The following is a 22,456-nucleotide window of genomic DNA, read 5'->3' as shown; positions in this document are numbered from 1 at the left end:
GTAACAACCAATCACAATTCTCAGACCATAAAGGAACAAGTATATATTTCTTTGGTTAGTAAGTAATTAACAAGTTTTATTATTGCTTTGCAATGTGTGTGAATCGAACCAAAAAAGAAGACAAGTAACAGTGTAACACAAATTAAATTATTCGATTCAAAACATATCATTTCTTGGAACGTTTCAAGTAAACAAGAAAACCTATGCTCGTTAGGACAATAGCCCCAGCCACGACGCCAGTCTGCCACTGCCACCAAACACAACCGCCATTTCCCTCGGACAAATCTGTAATCGTCTCAAGAGCCATTGTCTCTGTAAAATCGAGATGCAGTCGCAAAACCTTTTGCCCCAAAGACCTAGCAAAAGCCACAGCAGCAACAAGATCACTGTCCCTACTAATCAAAACTTTATCACCTTCATCATCTTGATACATAATCTGAAGGCCTGTATCCGCATCACATCTTTGCATCACAAGACCCATCACTTCTTCAAAACTCTCACCGGCTGAGTTAAACCGATGTACTCTCCCTTTACGATCTTCGAATTTGAAAGCAAACGAGCTCACAAGTCCCTGTGATGGACAAGACTGTTTCCCTTCTGAATTTATCAGCATTGCTGACATATCGCTGTGTGTTTCGTAGTCCTCAGGTGGATCTAACGCGAGAGCTGAGTCCCAAAACTTTTGCATCATCGTATTCGTCATATCATTCACAGCTCCTGAGCTGTTGTTCTCAACTGTTGAAATAGCTGCGTGTGATATCTGCAGCACGTCTAAACAAGCTACAGGGAATCCATCTTTATCTACAACCGGAAGATGCAAAAACTTCCCGTCGTGCATTATATGCAAAGCGTCTAGGATTGTTGTCTCCACTGATGCACATTCAGGATTTGGTGTCATTACCTTCTCAACAAGAGTAAGCTCAGGAGATAGGTTCTGCGCCACAACTCTCATTAGGATGTCCTTTGAAGTTAGAATCCCTTGAATCTTGTTCCCTACAGCGATGATCACAGAGTTAACCCGCAAATCACGCATCCTTTTGGAAGCTACAAACACAGGATCTGATGCAGACACAAGTGCAACTTTTGAATTCTCAGTAATGATTGTTGACAATGCAGGCTTGAACATCCGCTCCCTCAACGTGTCGATGAAAGCGAAGTTCCCACTTCCCCAATGCCGTTCTTCCACTGCAGTAGCTAAAGCACTTCCTTGCTCTGCAGCTTTCTCCATCCGAGAGATAGCATCATAGAGACACTTTGTGATATCCAACAAAGCAATGACCTCACCATTCTCTACAACAGGCAAATGCCTGAACTTCCCTTGAACCATCTTCTGAAGAGCCTCGATGGCTAGTGAATCAGACGTGACAAAAATAGGATTCCTAGTCATGACTTTAGAGACCAGAGTATGCTCTGGTCTCAACCCTTCTGCAATCACCCTTGTAGCTATATCCTTGTCGGTAACAATACCAGAAAGAAGAGCACTTGAATCAGTTAACAAAACGGCATCAACACGTCGAGCAGCCATCCTTCTACAAGCATCAAAGACAGTGGTTCCTTCATTAATAGTGAGAGCTTTGGATAACCTTAGCTTCTTGACAGTTCTCTCGCCATCAGAAACAGGTTGAGCAAGAGGTGAATCGGGTTTGGAGGTGTTCTCGTTAAGGCTTCCGCTTGCGCTTTCACTCTCTTCTGATTGAAGAACAGGTTTCTTAGAAGCTGATGATGTTCTCCTTATACTTGATATGCTTCTCCTCCCAGATGAAGTTGGAGTAGTCGTCATATTTACAAAAAAGCCTTCTAATTTATACCCATCAACCTACAAAACCAGACAAAAATCAAAAATTTACAAATACTTAACAATAATGTGATTCATAATCTCTTTGTTACATTCTTCTTTTGGATAATCAAAACCATTTTAACAATTTGGAAGAGCAAAAGGAGATACATTACGACAAACAATGAAGCAGATTAAACAAATCCAATTTCCAGATTTAGGACATTCAAGACAAATTGAAACAGATCAAACATGAATCTCTAACCTGTGAAATGCAAAATCGAGATGAAAGCTAATAGAAAGAAGATACTAACCAGGGGAAATGGCGTAGGAAGAGTTGAAAAGTTTGAATCTTTATGTTGGTGTTTTAATGTAAAAGCCAAAGGTTTGGTGTTCTATCCAAATCAAATTGGGAATTAGTTTCGATTCTTATTTATGTTTCTGTCTTCAATGAGCAAAACCCAATCATCAAAATCACAAATTTATATGTTTGATCTTAAGAAAAAAGCTCAAAAAGGTTTGATTCCAGAAATAAGACTTTTTTTTTTTTTTTTTTGTAATTTTTCCCTTTGTTATCTGTTTTTTCTATTTTTTTGTTCGTTATCTCATCATCCCTTTAACAACGTGTCTGTTCGTTTTCTACCACTCACACCGAAAAAAAATAAAAAAATAAATAATACAATAATTAATAGACAATTCATTTTGGTTAAATAGTAGATAGTTATTAAATGAGGAATACCCAAAATGGGTGTACTAGTTGGTGGTGTCATTAACTAGTAGATAATTAATTTTCATTAAATTTTATATATCACATATGTGTCAAGTTTTATCAGTTAATGAGAGTGAATATTGTGTTCGGTAATTGGTACTATAAACTAGTGTACGTCATAAGCAAAATCTTTAGCTGTAGAGATAGAGAGACCTTTCTCCTTGGAGTTTGGTATACGTTCATCTTATACATTCTTTCTAGAATGATTCAATGAAAGTGATACTTATAACTTATAAGCAATGATCCGAAAAGATAGAGAAAAATTGACACGGGGTTTACGTTAATTAATAAGTATATACTTGATTAGTTAGTGTAGTCTTAAGCAAAGGACGATCCGAAAGATGGCATTTTTATGTTTATTAATATATAAGTGTGTATACTTTAATTAGTTATTGTAGTCTTGTTCTATGTGACTGACCCTGAGGATTTTAAGCAAAGTAAGATGCGAAAGATTGGCATTTGGCTTCCACTTGGCACTATCTCTATTTGCATGAAATCACTAGCTATATGGTCTTTTTTGTCTCCTTGATTTGAGAATATATATGCATGTTGATACAAAAATATTGATAATATAATAACTATGATAAGAATAAAGTGCGTTGCTGAATCCTCGAAACTTTAATGTAAACAATTTGCATGGTGAATTGAATAAAGAGAGAGTCAAATGAATCTGATACAAAAAAACGTAAACCTAGCAAGAAGAGCATGACGTTGGTGGTGAGATAGAGAGAGCTAATGACACGTCTCACACAGTGCGTAAAACGGGACGGGATTCTCTTACCACCGACAGTTGAATACGATGAAGGACTCTATGGGGATCACTGAGAGATGAGCAAAACCGTCGGAAATCCGTCTAATAGGACATGACTGGTTCAAATGCAGTGTTTACGAATGATAGCGAGAAAATCAATCAACATCTTTATTATACTGTTTGATATAAACTTTTAAAAAATATTGGACAGATCACTGGAAGTGGAAATGTTCATTCAAAATTATTGGAATTAAGTTCTAAATTTTTGAATGAATAGTTTGATCTTTGGAAGACAAACAAATTTCATCTTTTTCGAAGGTTATTGTACGTTGCGAGGTAAGCATGATGACAAATTGTTGCGAAAGCTTAGTAGTAGCAAAATTTTAATTTTCTTAATTTTCAAATATGTCATTTTAAAGAGTGGATCATGGCGATAGATGAAAAAATTCTTGTTTTAAAATGTTTCAACGTTTAAATCAGAAAATAAAGAGTAGAAAACAAAGAATAATGAAAGTATAAAAACTATGTGATTGATATACGTACCATAATATAATAATAATGATACAATGTTATTTAACATGTCGTTTGAGTGAGCTTAGGAAGAAGGAATAACATTGTTAACAAGCATGAGATCTTCTTAATTAGACCAAGCATAAGATCTCCGTTATGTTAAGCGTTAATTAGGATCCAAGTGAGAATTAGCTTTCTAATTTCTATATAGTTGTATAAATTCGAATTCTTCTTCTGTCCCAATATCTATCTTAACATTTTTTGAGTACATTTTTGTGTCATTTTTTTTTTATCTTTATATCCAAACAAGTCTCAATTAAATTCTCTACAATCATTACAACCAAACACAATCATTTCCTTATTTGATAATATTAAATTCAAATTTCCTAAAATCTATCTACCTAATTTAAAGCAATATGTTAGATTAAAATATAATTCTCTTTTCACTTTTATTTAATCTTATCTTTAATTATTTGAATTACTATTTGATACATAAAGTTAGAAAAAATATTAGATTTTTTCACCATATGATGTGATTTGAATTTTTATAAACGAATAATATTTTAAAAATCTATCTTAACATTTTTGAAGTATATTTTTGTGCAATAATCTTTTTTGAAATGATTTTCCAAAAAACCACGGTCTTAAACACTATTAATCACTATAAATTTGATTTTAATCATATTTCATTGTATTTTTGACCATGGTTTAAGACCATGCACAAAACCATGGTCTTAAAACAAATTTCATTTTAATCATAGTTCATTGTATTTTTGAAAGTACACATATCTTAATTATAATTCACATTTCTTCATGTTAAAACCAAATTAAGGGCCATATTTACTCTTGAGGTGTTTACTAGAGAAGCGTTTTGATAGATATTGAATTTGGTTTTGGCTAAAATCGTTTATGTTCTCCGAGTTACAGCCTTTATTAGTCTTCTGATAGGAGATCAGGTTATCAAAGATTGAAGAATCCAACTTAGAGAAGCGTTTTAATAGAGATTGAATTTTGTTTTGGTCCAAAACGTTTAGTTTCTCGATTACAGGCTTTATTGGTTTTCGGATGGGAGATCTGGTTATCAAAGATTGAAGAATCTAACTTATCAACATACATGATTATAAATTCTATCGAAGCTATAGCAATCACGTACTAATATATTCTTTCAAAGTCAATCCATATAATTTTACTAACAAGTACTATTAATTATTGTTAAAACACCAAAATAAAAAATATATATATAAGTGCATTGATATTACAAAAAAAAAAAAAGTTTACTATGGGTAAATTTTGCAAATACAACATATTATATATAATATTCTAATATTTATATTAACTAACTAAAAAACCTGATTATACTAGTATACTAACCTATTTAAATGATTTATGAAAACGAATACACCCGTGGTGTACCATGGGGTAAATCCTAGTTAATTTTAAAATTTTAACTGATATATTTTTCAAATTTTATACATATTCGTCCCGGCCTATCTATAATATATCCGAAAAGAAACGCACTTGATTTTATTTTTAGCAATAATACTCTAAAATTTGTTACATGTGAAATATTCCAAAATTTCTTTGTTCAGAACCCCCTACTAATCTTATACCGTCCCTATAATATTACCCAATCATTACGTTTCATCTCCGATGATTTCCCCTTATAAGTTTAACCAATCCAACAATGATGAATTTCGGATATTTTTTTTAGATTGATAAAAAATTTGATAAGTTTCCAAAATTTACATTCTTATAAAAAAATCTTTCAACAAATTCATAAAATAAAAGATTTACGATAATTATTTCTCATGCACGTCTCTTTGAAGATTTATTGCATGGTAGAAATTCAAAGTTTAGCACACTAATTGTTTTCCGAAAAATACTTAGGTTCATTTTTAGGTGTGAACTTTTGTATTTACCCCTCTCCTCTCAATCAATCTGAATGTTCTATCTAATATTTCATTTAAAAAATAAATCAAAATAAAATAAAAAAACAAAATAAAATAAGGAAACAAATTCAGTATATTAAATAGAAAATTAAATATTAATTTGGTTTAGATTTGACAATTAAACAAGTTTATATATCAGTTTGAGTTTATAAATGAGAATTAGGATTTAGATTTTACAATTAAACGAGATTATATATCGGTTTGAGTTTATAAATGAAAATTAAGATTTAGATTTTACAATTAAAACAAAACTATAACGTCACATATAAATTTGGAAGGATTCGGAGGAAAAAAGGAGCAAAAGAATTATTGGACAAGTAGCCTAATGAGCACCCTAGTTGTCTACACCTACAAACTACTCCCATATCACTGGAAAATAATAATTCTAAAACGAATCATATAACATGTTGGTAAACTCAAATGAAACTTCATAAATATATAAAATAATATAAAATTTGGTAAAATGACGTATTTTCGATCACCATTACAAAGATACAATCTTATAACAACAAAGTGATTCAATGATAAATTTAGAACCAAATTTCAAATCATTTTCCTAAAATCAAAATTAAAATATACTTGTCTAATTCTTGTAAAATGTAAATTAGTTAATGTATATAATATTTAACGTAAAATAATTTATCAGTAGATAAGAACAAAAACAGAAGAAGAAGCAATAGAAAAAAAAGAGAAGAGAGAGAAAACAAAAATAACAATATTATTAACTTTTTAAACCATCATCTTTCCCAAACCATCATCTTTCCCAGGTCTACAAGACCTCGTAGAAAAGAATTATTATTTTTAAATAAAGTTCCGTTAAAACTTTTCCCGCCAACCAAACGAATTTTCGCGCCATGGCTAAAAAGTCATCACAATTCACACAACAAACGAACACATGCTATAATACATACGCTAAAAAAGCTTTTCCTCTTTTTCTATATTACTTGCTTGTCTAACTCTTTATACTTCATCGTTTCCAAAGAGAAAGAACGAAGGATCGGTTCGGTGATCTTATCCTCTCACACAGCTACCACCAAAACAAAAACTCTCTCCTTATCTCCTCCATTGATTCTACTGGTACAGTACTTTACTTTCTTACTATGAAAACTCTCTCAAAATTCTCAGGAAAAAATGGATCTAATCGTTTTATAGTCTTTGAAGTTTCTAATATTGGTTGGTGATCACACATTGCTCTTCACATTTTTATTGAGAAATTATTCAAATTTTTGCAGTGGAAAAAATAGAAAGTTTCAAGCTTTCTTTTTTCTTCTCCAATGAAGGAAGAGTGAACAAGAATCAAGAGAAGAAGAGTGAAGAAATGGAGAAACGAGTGAGAGAAGAAAGCAGCTTACAACAACCTCCATGGATTCCTCAGACACCCATGAAACCGATTTCTCCGATCTGCTCAGATACGGTGGAGGAGCAAGCTCCTCGGATCCAGGTTGAAGAAAGGTAAGCTTTTTGGTTCTGAAGTTGAGAAATTTAGAAGAATCGTATTGGGTGCTTGCTTATGGATGTGATGCATGCAGGAGATTTGTTGTGAACAAGGACACGAATGGTCTTGATCACTTGTCTTTTGGGGATTTGCTGGCTCTAGCCAACTCTGCATCACTCTGTTTCTCTGGTCAAATCCCGAAACCTACAACGAGTAAGAGAGGGCTTTTGATTCTGGTTTGATTAGTAATGAAATTGCTTTGTCAAATTATAAAGATGGACTGAGAGATAGCTAATTGTCAATGTAGGAGACACCGAAGTGATGCACAAAGGTAATGAAGCCGTGGAGAGTGTGATCTCAGTGAGTAACATCATCAAGACTCCTGAAAAACCAAAGAGGAAGAAGCATCGGCCAAAGGTTCTTAAAGAAGCTAAACCCAAGAAGGCACCTAAACCGCCAGCTCCTAGGAAATCTGTTGTTGCTGATGGTCAAGAGACCAAAACACCAAGGAGGAAATATGTGCGGAGATCAAGTAAGGATCAAGAGTCAACTCCGATTGAATCACCAGCAGCTGTAAAAACTTCAACTCGTGCCAAGAAGCTTTGTAGACGAGCTTTAGATTTTGAATCCGAAAAGGGAGATGAGATGGAATCAGCTGTTTTAGATTGTGGGAATCAAGGATCCAACGGTTGCCTTCTTTCGGTGCCCAAGAGAAAGCGCAGCCAAGGTAAAAGAGAGGGGAAGGAACCTGAGAACAATGGTAGTTACCTAGAAGAAGTTGATATTTCAATGGCACAAGCTGCAAAGAGAAGACAAAGAAAAGAACCAACAACTGGCTGTGACATGAATCCATCACAGATTCAGTACCATGAGCTATGTGACTACCAGAAAACACATTGGTTGTATTTCCCAAAGTTACAACAGGAAGGGTGGAGATCTGATGCCATCGCTGGCCAACAACACAAGGATGTTTCTGCCTTTGACTCCAAGTACTACAGTTTCACAACTCAACCCAGTGGTAATAGAGTCCTAACCGCTGAAGAAAAACGTGAAGGTACCTTTCAAAGAAGGCAACAGTCTGAATTTAATGTTCTCTCGGATAAGATAGATACACCAATAAAGAAGAGAACTACAGGCCATGCTCGATTCCGGAATTTATCTTCCATGAATAAAATTTCTGAGATGTTACCCTCAAGATATCATAGCAAACCACAGCAGAAGAAGGATGCGAAATCACAAACCAACCAGAGAGCTCTTCTTCCCAATCCTTTTCAGTTTCCAGCTTCAGTTTCTGGTAATGAATACATACATAGCTACATTTCTTTGTTTTCTTGAATCTATTGAATGCAGACTATTTAAAGATAATGATGATGTTTGGTTCCTGCAGGTCTTTCTCCAGATGAAATTTGGAAACAACGTTACTCGGTTCAAGCAATCAGTGAGCAATTGCGTCTATTAGACATCAACAGGGAGACTTCTGAAACTGCTCTCGTTCCTTACTCAATGAAAACTCAAGGAAACCAGATTGTAGTCTTCGGCAGTGGCGCTGGAGCAATTGTGCCTGTAACTCCTGTTAAGAAACGGCGCCCACGGCCAAAGGTTGACCTAGACGATGAGACAGAAAAAGTGTGGAGACTGCTACTGGAAAATATTAATAGCGAGGGTGTTGACGGATCAGATGAGCAGAAGGCGAAATGGTGGGACGAGGAACGTAATGTGTTTCGAGGACGAGCTGACTCGTTTATAGCACGGATGCATCTTGTACAAGGTTATTCATTACACTAGTCCTTATGCGAGTTTTGGTTTAACCTTACGGTTTAAACTTTCAATTAGTATGTCTCAGAGATAACTTCTTGTTATGGTCTTCGGTTATCTAAACAGGGGATCGCCGTTTTACACCTTGGAAGGGATCTGTTGTTGATTCTGTTGTTGGAGTGTTTCTTACCCAAAACGTTTCAGACCATCTTTCAAGGTATAAGCTCAAACATAGTTCTATGTTGAAAACTAAATCCAAGACAGCTACAAGTCGCAAAACTAACTTACCTAATTTTTTTATTTTCCTTCTAGCTCTGCTTTCATGTCACTTGCTTCAGAGTTTCCCGTGACTTCAGTACCCAGCAGTAACTTTGACGTTCGAACAAGCTCGACACCTTCTATTCAAATAACTTACTTGGACTCAGAGGAGTCGATGTCAAGCCCAGCCGATCAGAATCACAGTTCTGTTATTTTTAAAAACACAGAGCCTAATGAGGAGAAGGATTATGTACATAACAATGAAAACTCCAGAAGCAGTAGTGAGATTGCCAGCTCAGCCCATGAATCAGTTTGCAAAACCACGGATTCAAAGATGTATGTGGAATCAGATCGAAAAGGCTTAAGTGTAGAGGTTAATAAAACAGATCAAGAGTGCCATATCTTAAACCTGTTTCCATCTGAAGATTCTGCACTTACATGCCAAGGGTCAATGGTTTCTGATGCTCCTCAAAATAAAGAGAGACCAGGATCAAGCTCAGAGATCGACTTAGAAGGAGAGTATCGTACTTCCTATCTGAAGCTCCTACTAGGCGTACAAGTCTCACAAGAAGAGTCCAATCAAGCGATTCATGACAATTTAAGGCAAGAAGTTGGGGTCTCAAGCAATAATATATGCTTCCAAGTATCACCAAATATGTGTCCCGGTGATTGTAACTCAGAAGTTAAGAATTTACGATCACTGAAAGGGACCACAAAATCTTCTGATGATAGTTATGAACCATATTGTAGCTATCAGCAGGATGGGGATGTTTTGAGTTGTCAGAAACCTGAGCTGCCTGAAAAAAAACACAAAGGCAGTTTCCAGATTCCAGATATTAATGAATGCACGAGTTGTATTGATGTCCAACAAGGTACAGAAAAACCACCAGGTCTTGAATCAATGCAGCTTAGTCCAACGGATGATGCTACAAAGGCAAAAGGAAAAACGAAATTGAAGGAGAAAAAAGAGTCGTTTGATTGGGATAGTTTAAGAAGAGAAGCACAAATTAGAGAAGGAAAAAGGGAAAAGTCAACAAGGACAATGGACACTGTGGACTGGGAGGCAATACGAGCTGCAGATGTTAGTGAAGTTGCTGAAACTATCAAGAGTCGCGGCATGAACCATAAACTTGCGGAACGTATACAGGTGCAAATTTCATCTTTATATGTGGTTAAATATCTTGATAGCCTTCATTTTAAATATTTGAGTCTGAACATGAAAAATAATGCAGTGCTTCCTTGATAGACTGGTCAGCGACCATGGAAGTATAGATCTTGAATGGTTGAGAGATGTTCCACCGGATAAAGCAAAGTGAGTTTGAAAGACGAAGTATATTATTTTTTCTTTACCAACAATACAGAAAAATGACTTCTTAGGCAGTTTTATAAATTCAATACTTCATTGTGTATTCTCACATATTATACAACCGTGTAGAGAATATCTTCTGAGCTTTAATGGATTGGGTCTAAAAAGCGTGGAGTGTGTGCGGCTTCTAACATTGCACCATCTTGCTTTTCCGGTAAGCCATGATCAATATTTCGTTGTTGTCCCTCTAAAAAGTAAATTATATGATTCATGAACTTAATCTATTGACAGGTTGATACAAATGTTGGGCGCATAGCCGTTAGACTTGGATGGGTGCCCCTTCAACCGCTCCCAGAGTCATTGCAGTTGCATCTTCTAGAAATGTAAGCACTCTACAAAATAGTCCTACTTGGAAATTTTAATTTGTTACTTACACAAATGGGGTTTGGTTTACCCAGGTATCCTGTTCTTGAATCTATCCAAAAGTATCTTTGGCCTCGTCTCTGCAAATTGGATCAAAAAACATTGTAAGAACTCTGATCATGTTTATCACTAAATTATTTTTTGCATGCGTCATTCTAATTCACTCGTTCATTAGTTTAATCTCCTATATTCTCACAGGTATGAGTTGCACTACCAGATGATCACTTTTGGAAAGGTATGCATTAAAGAAATATACATATACACATGAAAAAATCAGCTCACATGCTGAGGTTTGTAATCTACTTTTGTTATTGTTTCAGGTCTTTTGCACAAAGAGCAAACCTAATTGCAATGCATGTCCGATGAGAGGAGAATGTAGGCATTTTGCCAGTGCGTTTGCAAGGTACTACAACATATTCTCTTTTCAACCTTTAGTATTATTATGAAGAAACCCCTTAGTCAAATATAACCCTTTAAATGAGAAATGGTTCATATCTAAAGTAACTCTGAATTGGTACAGAAAATTGAGTAACCTTTCATTTGGTTTTCAGTGCAAGGCTTGCTTTACCCGGTACAGAGAAAGCCATGGGGACGCCTGATAAAAACCCTTTGCCTCTGCACCTGCCAGAGCCATTACTCAGAGATCAAGGGTCAGAAGTAGTAAAGCACGCAGAACCAGCAGAACAGTTCACATGTTGTGAACCAATTATCGAAGAGCCAACATCACCGGAGCCAGAAAGCGCGCAAGTATCAATAGCTGATATAGAGGATGCATTTTTTGAGGATCCGGAAGAAATTCCTACAATAAGGCTAAACTTGGATGCTTTTACCAGTAATTTGAAGAAAATTATGGAACACAGCAAGGAACTTCAAGACGGAAACATGTCCAGCGCTTTAGTTGCACTTACAGCTGAAACGGCTTCTCTTCCAATGCCTAAGCTCAAGAATATCAGCCAATTGAGGACAGAACACCAAGTGTACGTATTTCTTTTTCTATGATTTTCTTTGTTCTTAGGTATATATGAAAAAGAAACATACTTTTCAAATTGTTACAACTTGAATAGAATAGAATCATCAAGTGATAAGAATTGCAATGCTAAGATATCAACAGTTTTGTTCAGCTTGACTTAAAACTTGATTCTGTTTTATTTTCCTGTATCTTGCAGTTACGAACTTCCAGATGGGCATCCTCTTCTAGTTCAGGTATGTGAAGAGTAACTGGATAAGGACACATGTAGTTTAGTGCTGTCAATATTGTAAAATCTGATTTGTTGTTTGTGTTTTTTGTGACAGTTGGAGAAGAGAGAACCTGATGACCCGTGCTCTTACTTGCTTGCTATTTGGACGCCAGGTAATTTAATGATGTGCAGAACTTTTAATCATGAGATGACATAGATAAAGTTTCTTTGATTGCTATGTTCTTCAACAGGTGAGACGGCTGATTCCATTCAACCGGCTGTAAGTAAGTGTATATTCCAAGCAAATGGTAAGCTTTGTGAAGAGGAGACTTGTTTCTCCTGCAACAGCATCAAGGAGGCAAGATCTCAGACTGTGAGAGGGACAATCTTGGTAAGTAAATGCATCAAACTCCTTTGCTACTAACTACTCTTATGTTTCTACAACATATAATATGATGTAAATTCTTGCAGATTCCATGTAGAACCGCAATGAGAGGTAGTTTCCCTTTGAATGGGACTTATTTTCAAGTTAACGAGGTGATACTTGAACTCCAATATATCTAACTCGTTCATTTAATTATTTGAATTGAAACTTCTGATGTATTCTATTATTTTAGGTTTTCGCCGATCATGCTTCCAGCCTAAATCCAATCGATGTTCCAAGAGAGTGGTTATGGGACTTGCCTAGAAGAACTGTCTTCTTTGGAACCTCTATACCTTCGATATTCAAAGGTAATAAGATTTTCGTTATTGGAATGTGATGCTATTGTTGATAGAAGGAAGTTGTTCTAACCACTCAGAGCTATACTTTTTTCTTTCAGGCTTACCTACAGATAAGATACAACAATGTTTCTGGAAAGGTACATCTTGTTATAAGCTATAGCAATTTCTTCATTCTTTTTTTTTTCCTGAAATGTATTAACTTATCTATTAAAATTTGTAGGGTATGTATGTGTGCGTGGATTTGATCGAAAGACTAGAGGACCTAAGCCTTTGATTGCAAGATTGCACTTCCCTGCGAGCAAAATGAAGGCGCAACAAGCTAACCTCTCCTAATCCGAGTGGCAAGCATACAGACAACTACCGCTTTTGGTTAGAGAGAGAGAGCACTGGTCCAGTCTAGTAGATGTAAGAAAGTGATGCGTAAAGTTCACAGTCCTAGAGTTGTAACAGGTTTTTAAATTCTAGTTGAGTTTCGTCTTAATTTGTATCAAATACTTGGTCATAAGAAACAGACCCGTAGTCTGAATCATTCTGTTTACTTTATTTTAGTTCTCTCCCAACTGATGTAGATTTTGAAGCACGTCTCTTGCTTCAATGTGATGTTTGGTTTGGTTTACATCTGAATTTCAGATTAGCTTTTTTGGTTACCTGAATCAGAAAAAGGTGGTTTGATATAGACCCTCTTTAACTTGGTTTTAATCATATGGTTTAACCGAACCGAATTCAATTGTTGTCAATGTTATTAACCAATTTAGATGATGAGCCTATATATTTTTATACATGGACTAGGCTTTGGGTCTGTAAATGAGCCTATTAATATTTTCTTGGTCACGTCTCCTTAATTTAAACCCCCAATTCGCAACCCTAATTACGAAAAGAAGTTATATTTGTAGAGCAATTATTTTGTGTTGTATTTGGCGTAGACCGTTTGATAGATTCATTAAGAAACCTAGGCTTAAGGGAGGAATCACACTAAAGTGCATATCGTTTTTTTTTTAATTAAGTTCATTGACTAAATATTATTAATATAGGAGTTACAATTTACAAAGAAATAATAAGCTTTATAACAATTTCTATTTATAAAGGAAAAGAATGTACTTCTTTCTTTTGTTATAGGAGTTACAAAAACCTTTATAGAGTTACAAATAATGCAATTAGTGCATGGCATACTACTAACCCCCTATGTGTTATTATATGTGTTTCATGTCCTATGTCTTTTTTTTTTTTTAATTTACTATAAAAATAAAAAATGGAAGTTAAGAAAAAATTGTAAGCATGAAACACAAAATAAATTAATGAAATCTATTTCCTTTAACAACATGGACATATGAGAGTTGCATAATATGTGAAGCTACAATATATTGCTATAATAAATGATAAATATTTGAAATTTATTACTTTTTTTATTTAATTTGTAGAGTATCAAAACAAAAATAGTATGTGAAAAAAAAGGCAAAATCTCAAAATTAATTGGAGAATATGTTGCCCAAATAGGAAAAGCGTAAATAAAATCTGAAAACTTGTTGTCTCTCTAATAAACATCACTTTTTTTTTTTTAACTTTTCATCGTTTCGAAGAAAGGAAGCAACAACAAAGAATCTGATACTCCCTCTTCACAAACTTTATCACTTTTATTTAAATCACTGGTAAATTTTTGTTTCTATCTTTTTGCATTTTGGTAAATTGATCTCTAACAATTTTAACGTTTGTTTGTCAATGTTATATATCTATAGTCTTTTTTCTTCTTTCTACTCTCTCTATAGCTAACGGATTAATCGTTCATGTTCGCTACTACTCTCTCACCCAATATCAATTTACTTGCGGAGATATATCTTTTTAAAACATTCAGAAAAAAGTGGATCTTAATACATTCTTTCTTTACTCTTCAAATTTTTTTATTCACATTTCTCTGCAAAACCAAAAAATGATTTTGCAGTGAAAAGATTAGAAATTTTACAGAGGAAGATAAAATGGTTATTGATTAAGGGAGGAAGAAGAGTGAAGAAAGAGTCAAAACCAAAAACAGAGTAAAAAAAAGAAATGGAGGAACAAAGGAGGAGAGAAGAAAGCTTTAGTATTCAACAACAACAACAACCTCCATGGATGATGATTCCTCAGACACCCACGGTGGATCCGATCTATCCATACACGGTGGTGGAAGAGGAACATTCTCATCGGAATCAAGTGGAGGAAAGGTGAGTCCTTTTGTTCTAAAATTGTTCTTCAAAGAGGTCCGTGTTTTGGAGTGAGATTGTTTAAGGAAGTGATGTGTGAACGATGTATGTAGGGGATTCGACATGAGTGGTCTTGATCACTTGTCTTTTGGTGATTTGTTAGCTCTATCAAACACTAGACCGGTCTATTTCTCTGGTCAGAAGACTTCTTGGCCTTGTAATGCCTTAGAAACCACAAGGGCTTATGATCCCGGTCTGATGATCAGAGATGATATTTCTCCGATTTGCCCAAACACGGTTGAGGAACAAGCTCATTGGAATCAATTGGAGGAAAGGTTAGTCCTTTTTGTCTTAAATTTGAGAAACTTTTAATGATTTCTCGTGTTTGGTAGTTAAGTTGCTTAAGGAAGTGATCTTTGCAGGAGACTGGACATGAGTGGTCTTGATCACTTGTCTTTTGGCGATTTTCTAGCTCTATCCAACAATGCACCAGTCTATTGCTCCGATCAGACCATCCCTTGGGCTAGTAATGCCTTAGAAACCACAAGTGAGAGGGGTTTTGGTTTAGGTCCGTGATCAGAGATTTTGATTCTGTATAAGTTGGACTAAGAACTCTGATTTTCAAATGTAGGAAACTCAGAGATAATGCAACAAGGTAATGAAGATGTGGATTGTCTCAGCATAGTGAATAACGATATTGCATCAGTCTATTTCTCCGGCCAGACACCACCTTGGGTCTCAGAACCTACAAGTAAGATGGTTTTTGATTCTGGTCCTGATTAGAAATGAAATTGCTTTGTCAGATTTCTAAGTTGGACTGAGAAATATCTGATTCTCAATGTAGGAAACACAGAAATTATGCAAAAAGGTAATGAAGCAGTGGAGATTCTGAGCTCAGTGAGTAACAATGTTGCTGAACATATCATCAAGACTCCTGACAAACCAAAGAGGAAGAAGCATAGACCAAAGGTTGTTAGAGAAGCTAAACCCAAGAGGGTTCCTAAACCGCCAACTCCCAAGAAATCTGTTGTTGCTGGTGGACAAGAAAGCAAAACACCGAGGAGGAAATATGTGCGGAAGAAGGTGGTCAATAAGGATCAGGAATGTAGTCCGGTTGAACCATCAGAAGCTGTAGAAACTTCAACTCGTGCTAAGAAGCTCTGTAGACGAGTCTTGGATTTTGAACCTGAAAATGGAGATGAGACGGAATCAGCTCCTAGAGAAAAGATGTTAGGTTCCGTTAATCAAGAATCAAAAGATTGCCTTCTTTCATCGCCTAGCACTACCAAGAGAAAGTGCAGTCAAGGTAAAAGAAAGGGTTCAGAACCAAAGAAGACTGGTGGTAATCAAGAAGGAGTTGATCTTTCTATCTCACAAGCTGCAAAGCAAAGACAAGCAAAAGAACCAACTTGTGGTGACTTAAATTTATCAGGGATTCAGTATGATGAGGTATGTGACTATCAGAAAATGCATTGGTTGTATTTCCCAAACTTGCAACAGGAAGGGATCAGATCTGAACCCATTTGCAGCACATCATTCTCTGGGCAACAACGTAAGGATGTTTCTGCCTTTGACTATAACTGCTACGGTTTCACATCTCAGCCCAGTGCTGATACAGTTCTGACCACTGAAGAAAAACGGGAAGGTATCTGCCAAGGAAGGCAACAGTTTGAGTTTAATGTTCTCCCCGATAAGATAGATACACCGATAAAGACGACCGGGAGCAAAAAGAAGCGAGTCACTAAGTCTAAGAAATCACAAACCAACCAGAAAACTCTTCTTCCAAATCACTGCCTGTTTCCAGCTTCATTTTCTGGTAATGAATAGATACACAACTACATTTCTTTGTTTTCTTGAATCTATCGCAGACTATTTGTTGATGGTGATGATGTTTGGTTCCTCCAGGTCTTTCCCAAGATGAACTTTGGAAACAACCTAACCATGTCGAAGCAATTAGTGAACAATTACGTATATTAGATATCAACAGGGAGAGTTGTGAAACTACTATCGTTCCTTACTCAGTGAAAAGCCAAGAAAACCAGCTTGTCCCTTATGGCGGTGGCGCTGGAGCAATTGTGCCTGTTACTCCTGTTAAGAAACGGCGCCCACGACCAAAGGTTGACCTAGACGATGAGACAGAAAAAGTGTGGAGACTGCTATTGGAAAATATTAATAGCGAGGGTATTGACGGATCAGATGAGAAGAAGGCGAAATGGTGGGAGGAAGAACGTAATGTGTTTCGAGGACGAGCTGACTCATTTATAGCACGGATGCATCTTGTACAAGGTTATACACCACACTTGTCCTTATGCGAGTTTTGGTTAGTATTTGGTCTAATTTGTATGTCTCAGATATAACTTCTTGTTATGGTCTTCGTTTATCTAACAGGGGATCGCCGTTTTACACCTTGGAAGGGATCCGTTGTTGATTCTGTTGTTGGAGTGTTTCTCACGCAAAACGTTTCCGACCATCTTTCAAGGTATAATAAGCTCTAACATAATTATATGTTGAAACTAAATCAAAGACAGCTACAAGTCACAAAACTAACTTAGCTAATTTTTTATTTTCCTTCTAGTTCTGCTTTCATGTCACTTGCTTCAGAGTTTCCTGTAAGTTCAGTCCCCAGCAGTAACTTTGACGTTGGAACAAGCTCGACGCCTTCTATTCAAATAACTTACTTGGACTCAGAGGAGTCGATGTCAAGCCCAGCCGATCACAATCAGAGTTCTGTTATTTTAAAAAACACAGAGCCTGATGAGGAGAAGAATTACGTACATAGCAATGAAACCTCCAGAAGCAGCAGTGAGATTGCCAGCTCAGGCCATGAATCAGTTGGCAAAACCACGGATCCAAAGATATATGTGGAATCAGATCGAAAAGGCTCAAGTGTAGAGGTTGATAAGACAGATCAGGAGTGCTTTATCTTAAACTTGTTTCCATCTGAAGATTCTGCACTTACATGCCAAGGGTCAATGGTTTCTGATGCTCCTCAAAATACAGAGAGACCAGTATCAAGCTCCGAGATCAGCTTAGAAGGAGAGTATCGTACTTCCTATCTGAAGCTTCTACTGGGCGTACAAGGCTCACAAGAAGAGTCCAATCACGGAAGCTTCCTAGTATCACCAAATATGTCTCTCGGTGATTGTAGCTCAGAAGTTAAGGATTTACAATCACTGAAAGGGACCACAAAATCTGATGATAGTTATGAACCATATTGTAGCTATCAACAGGATGGGGATGTTTTGAGTTGTCAGAAACCTGAGCTGCCTGAACACTGTTCGAAAAAACACAAAGGTAGCTTCCAAATTCCAGATCTTAATGAAAGCACAAGTTGTATTGATGTCATAGAAGACATGGAAACGCCACCAGGTCCTGACTCAAGACCGCTTGAAGACTCATCGTGCAAAGAGCTCAATCCTATAGATGATGCTACCTTAAATGCAAAAGGGAAAAAGGTTTTAAAGCAGAAAAAGGAGGCGTTTGATTGGGATAGTTTAAGAAGAGAAGCACAAGTTAGAGAAGGAAAAAGAGAAAAATCAACAAGGACAATGGACTCAGTGGACTGGGAGGCGATAAGAACAGCGGAGGTTAGTGTAGTTGCCGAAACAATCAAGAAACGTGGGATGAACCATATGCTTGCGGAACGTATACAGGTACAGTTTTATCTTTACATGTGGCTAAAAATGAAAAGAATCAAGAAATGGGGATGAATTATATATGCTTACTTCTTTTTAAGTAGTTGACCGTGAACATGAAAATGATGCAGGGCTTCCTTAATCGACTGGTTATTGAACACGGTAGTATTGATCTGGAATGGTTGAGAGACATTCCACCTGATAAAGCTAAGTGAGTTTGAAGAAAAGTATTTTATGTTTTTTCTTTATTTAATGCCATATAGAAAAATTACAACTTAGGCAGTTAAGCGTCAATGATTTAATATTGCATTGTGTATTTCTCATATACTATACAATCATGCAGAAAATATCTTTTGAGTTTTAGAGGATTGGGCCTAAAAAGTGTGGAGTGTGTGCGGCTTCTGACACTGCACCATCTTGCGTTTCCAGTAAGCCAGAATCATTCTTTATTGTTTTCCATGTGATGTAAATTATATGATGTATGAACTTAAGGAAAAACTCATTGACAGGTTGATACGAATGTTGCTCGCATAGCAGTTAGACTAGGATGGGTACCCCTTCAGCCACTCCCAGAGTCACTTCAGTTGCATCTTCTAGAAATGTAAGGGCTTTACAAATGGTCCTACTTGGAAATTGTGATTTATTACTTATCCATCTGGGTTTGGTATATTCAGGTATCCTATTCTTGAATCTATTCAAAAGTATCTTTGGCCACGTCTTTGCAAACTCGACCAGAAAACATTGTAAGACCTCTCATCGTGTTTAGCACTATCTTGTAATATTTTCATACCTGATTCTAGTAGACCCATTCATTAGATTAATGCCGCATTATCTCATTCAGGTATGAGTTTCACTACCAGATGATTACCTTCGGAAAGGTATGAAACAATATACACATATCTCTGTATGAAATAAACAGCAGGTAACATGATGAGGTTTTATTAATCTACTTGATAATTGTTTCAGGTGTTTTGCACAAAGAGCAAACCTAATTGCAATGCATGTCCGATGAGAGGAGAATGCAGACATTTTGCCAGTGCTTTTGCAAGGTACTACAAAATGTTCTCTTAAACCTTTAGTACCATTATGAGGAAACCCATAATTCAAATATAACCCCAGTAAATGAGAATTGATCCGTATCTTGAACTAGCTTTGAATTGGTACAGAAACGTTTTAGTAACTTTCACTTGTTTTATAGCGCAAGGCTTGCTTTACCCGGTACAGAGAAATATATGGGGACACCTGATAAAAACCCTTCGCCTCTCTACATGCCAGAACCATTATATAGAGAGCAAGGTTCAAAAGTAGTAAAACACTTAGAACATGCAAACAAGGTCAAGTTTTTTGAACCAATAATCGAAGAGCCAGCATCACCAGAGCCAGAAAGCGCACAAGTATCAATAGCTGACATAGAAGATGCATTTTTTGAGGATCCGGAAGAAATTCCTACAATTAGGCTAAACACGGATGCATTTATAAGTAACTTGAAGAAAATAATGGAACACAGTAAGGAACTACAAGTCGGAAACATGTCCACCGCTTTAGTTGCACTTACTGCTGAAGCTGCTTCTCTTCCAATGCCAAAGCTCAAGAATATCAGCCAGTTAAGAACGGAACATCAAGTGTACGTATCCATTTTTCTCTGTTATTCATCGTGTCTTAGGTTGAAATGAAATCAAAAGTAAATTCGGTTACAGTAAGCTTTGATACAGTAAATTGTTAAGTGGCAAACCAAGCATTTACTCGTAAGTTAGGGAAGCAGACAAACTATATCTTGACTTCTTTATAACTTGGTTCTGTTTTCTTTTCCTGTATCGTGCAGTTATGAACTTCCAGACTCACATCCTCTTCTAGTGGAGGTATGTAAAAAACTAGACAAGGACACATGCTATAGTCTAACAATATCTAAAATCTGACAAGCTGTTTGTGTTTGTGACAGTTGGAGAAGAGAGAACCTGATGACCCTTGTTCGTATTTGCTTGCTATTTGGACGCCAGGTGATGTAGCAATTATTTAGTGATCTGCAAATCTTTTAATCATGAATACAAATCGATAAAAAGTTTCTAAACTGTTATGGTTTTAAACAGGTGAGACGGCTGATTCCATTCAACCAGCTGTAAGTAAGTGTATATCCCAAGCAAATGGCAAGCTTTGTGATGAGGAGACTTGTTTCTCATGCAACAACATCAAGGAGGCAAGATCTCAGACTGTAAGAGGAACAATCTTGGTAAGTAATTGCATCAAACTCCTTTGCTACTAACTACTCTTATGTTTCTACAACATATAATACGTTGTAAATTCTTACAGATTCCATGTAGAACCGCAATGAGAGGTAGTTTCCCTCTGAATGGGACCTATTTTCAAGTTAATGAGGTGAGTCTTGAACTCCAATATATCGAACTCGTTGATTTAATTATTTGCATTGAATCATTCTGATGAATTCTATATACAGGTGTTTGCGGATCATGCATCCAGCCTAGACCCAATTGATGTTCCAAGGGAGTGGTTATGGGACTTGCACCGAAGAACTGTCTATTTTGGAACCTCTATACCTACGATATTCAAAGGTAATAAGATTTTCGTTATTGGAATGTGATGTTATTGTTCGTATAAAAGGAAGTTGTTCTAACCATTGTTGAGCTATTCTTTTCAGGTTTACCTACAGAGACATACAACAATGCTTCTGGAGAGGTACAAGTGTCACAACATTTTGTTTAAGCTATACCAATATCTGTTTTTCCGAAACTTTAACTTATCTTTTAAACCTTGTAGGTTATGTATGTGTACGTGGATTTGACCGTAAAACAAGAGGACCAAAACCTTTGATTGCCAGATTGCATTTCCCCGTAAGCAAAATGAAGTCACGGGCTAACGAGAGTGCTAAGTAGGCAAACAAATAAAATATGACTTATATGGTTAGAGAGAGCAAACTGTACAGAACTAGCTGATGCAAAGGAATCGTCAACATCATCTCATGGCCTTCTTAGTTATTTTGGATTTTTGTTTTATTTAATGTACACTACTCATCATAGTGACTAGAATAGATTGGTGTCAATCATTGTTCGCAATCTTCATTGATTATTAGTTGAATTAATAAAAGAAGAGATAGTTTTCTTTGTTCCTCTGTTTCGGTATCCTTTGAGAGTATCAATGAAATATAAGAAGACAAGACGTTTTGGTTTTCCTTCTGCAACATTAGCCAATGTAAAATGTGAAACATAGATAGAGCTAACAGTTCTAGTGGTTGGTAACACACATTTTAGTACGTCTTTGTTTGTGTCATATATGAGTCACACAAGAAACACAGTGACAGACTAGTTTTTTTATAACTTATTTCCCCAACTTGATTTGACGATTTGTCTCAAATATGAATGATCTCATTTAGTTTCTGTTACGTTTTTGCATTGTTGTTGACGGTTTAGCTTTGGGTTTACTCAATTCAAGATTTGGTTCGATATATGATGATCTCGGTTAACTTTGTCTGAATCAGATGGATGGGCCTCTATTATACGTGAAATTTGGGCCATTAAATAGACCTAATATTATGAACTTTTTTTGGGTCTCGTCGTCTCTCTCCTTAAAATCCCCAATTCGCAACCCTAATTGATCGGAGATTGTCCAAACTCTCTGCCATTTTTTGCCGAATCCGAAGCATTCCTCCTCTCTTCTCCGTCTTCCTCGCAGACTCGCGTTATGCATCTCAGTTGTAGATTGTAACTTAGGATTACTGATTGCTGTAATGTTCTGGTTCTCTTTAACGAGGATTTGTTGTCACTGCAATCGATTTTGCCGATTAGGTTAATTTTAAAGGCATTT

At 36.2% G+C, this 22,456-nt stretch overlaps 3 protein-coding genes and 1 pseudogene across 3 annotated transcripts in view; 3 read left to right on the top strand and 1 right to left on the bottom strand.

Annotated features, from left to right (window-relative positions):
* Positions 60 to 2,340, bottom strand: LOC104782073 (CBS domain-containing protein CBSCBSPB2). The gene is made up of 2 exons (XM_010506896.2): positions 2,089 to 2,340; positions 60 to 1,816 (listed from the first exon to the last, which is right to left on the bottom strand). The coding sequence occupies exon 2, from the start codon at positions 1,778 to 1,780 to the stop codon at positions 167 to 169; it is 1,614 nt and encodes a 537-aa protein (XP_010505198.1). The 5' UTR covers positions 1,781 to 1,816; positions 2,089 to 2,340; the 3' UTR covers positions 60 to 166.
* Positions 6,688 to 13,478, top strand: LOC104782070 (protein ROS1-like). The gene is made up of 21 exons (XM_010506895.2): positions 6,688 to 6,830; positions 6,986 to 7,205; positions 7,283 to 7,401; positions 7,496 to 8,482; positions 8,576 to 8,956; positions 9,070 to 9,160; positions 9,256 to 10,348; positions 10,434 to 10,513; positions 10,637 to 10,721; positions 10,799 to 10,890; positions 10,966 to 11,034; positions 11,129 to 11,165; positions 11,251 to 11,333; positions 11,482 to 11,907; positions 12,097 to 12,133; positions 12,224 to 12,281; positions 12,360 to 12,499; positions 12,580 to 12,645; positions 12,726 to 12,840; positions 12,930 to 12,968; positions 13,052 to 13,478. The coding sequence occupies exons 2-21, from the start codon at positions 7,072 to 7,074 to the stop codon at positions 13,162 to 13,164; spliced, it is 4,245 nt and encodes a 1,414-aa protein (XP_010505197.1). The 5' UTR covers positions 6,688 to 6,830; positions 6,986 to 7,071; the 3' UTR covers positions 13,165 to 13,478.
* Positions 14,586 to 21,757, top strand: LOC104782072 (annotated as a pseudogene).
* The window catches only part of LOC104782069 (polyadenylation and cleavage factor homolog 4), a 6,188-nt gene continuing 5,944 nt past the window's right edge, over positions 22,213 to 22,456 (top strand). The window contains exon 1 of the mRNA XM_019244919.1: positions 22,213 to 22,376. The gene's annotated coding sequence lies outside the window, so the exon portion shown is untranslated. The remainder of the gene's footprint in view (positions 22,377 to 22,456) is intronic.

This window comes from Camelina sativa, chromosome 4 (assembly GCF_000633955.1).
Source record: "Camelina sativa cultivar DH55 chromosome 4, Cs, whole genome shotgun sequence".
Lineage (NCBI taxonomy): Eukaryota > Viridiplantae > Streptophyta > Magnoliopsida > Brassicales > Brassicaceae > Camelina > Camelina sativa.
Note: the sequence above shows the minus strand (reverse complement) of the source record. Positions and strands in the feature narration are given on the sequence as shown.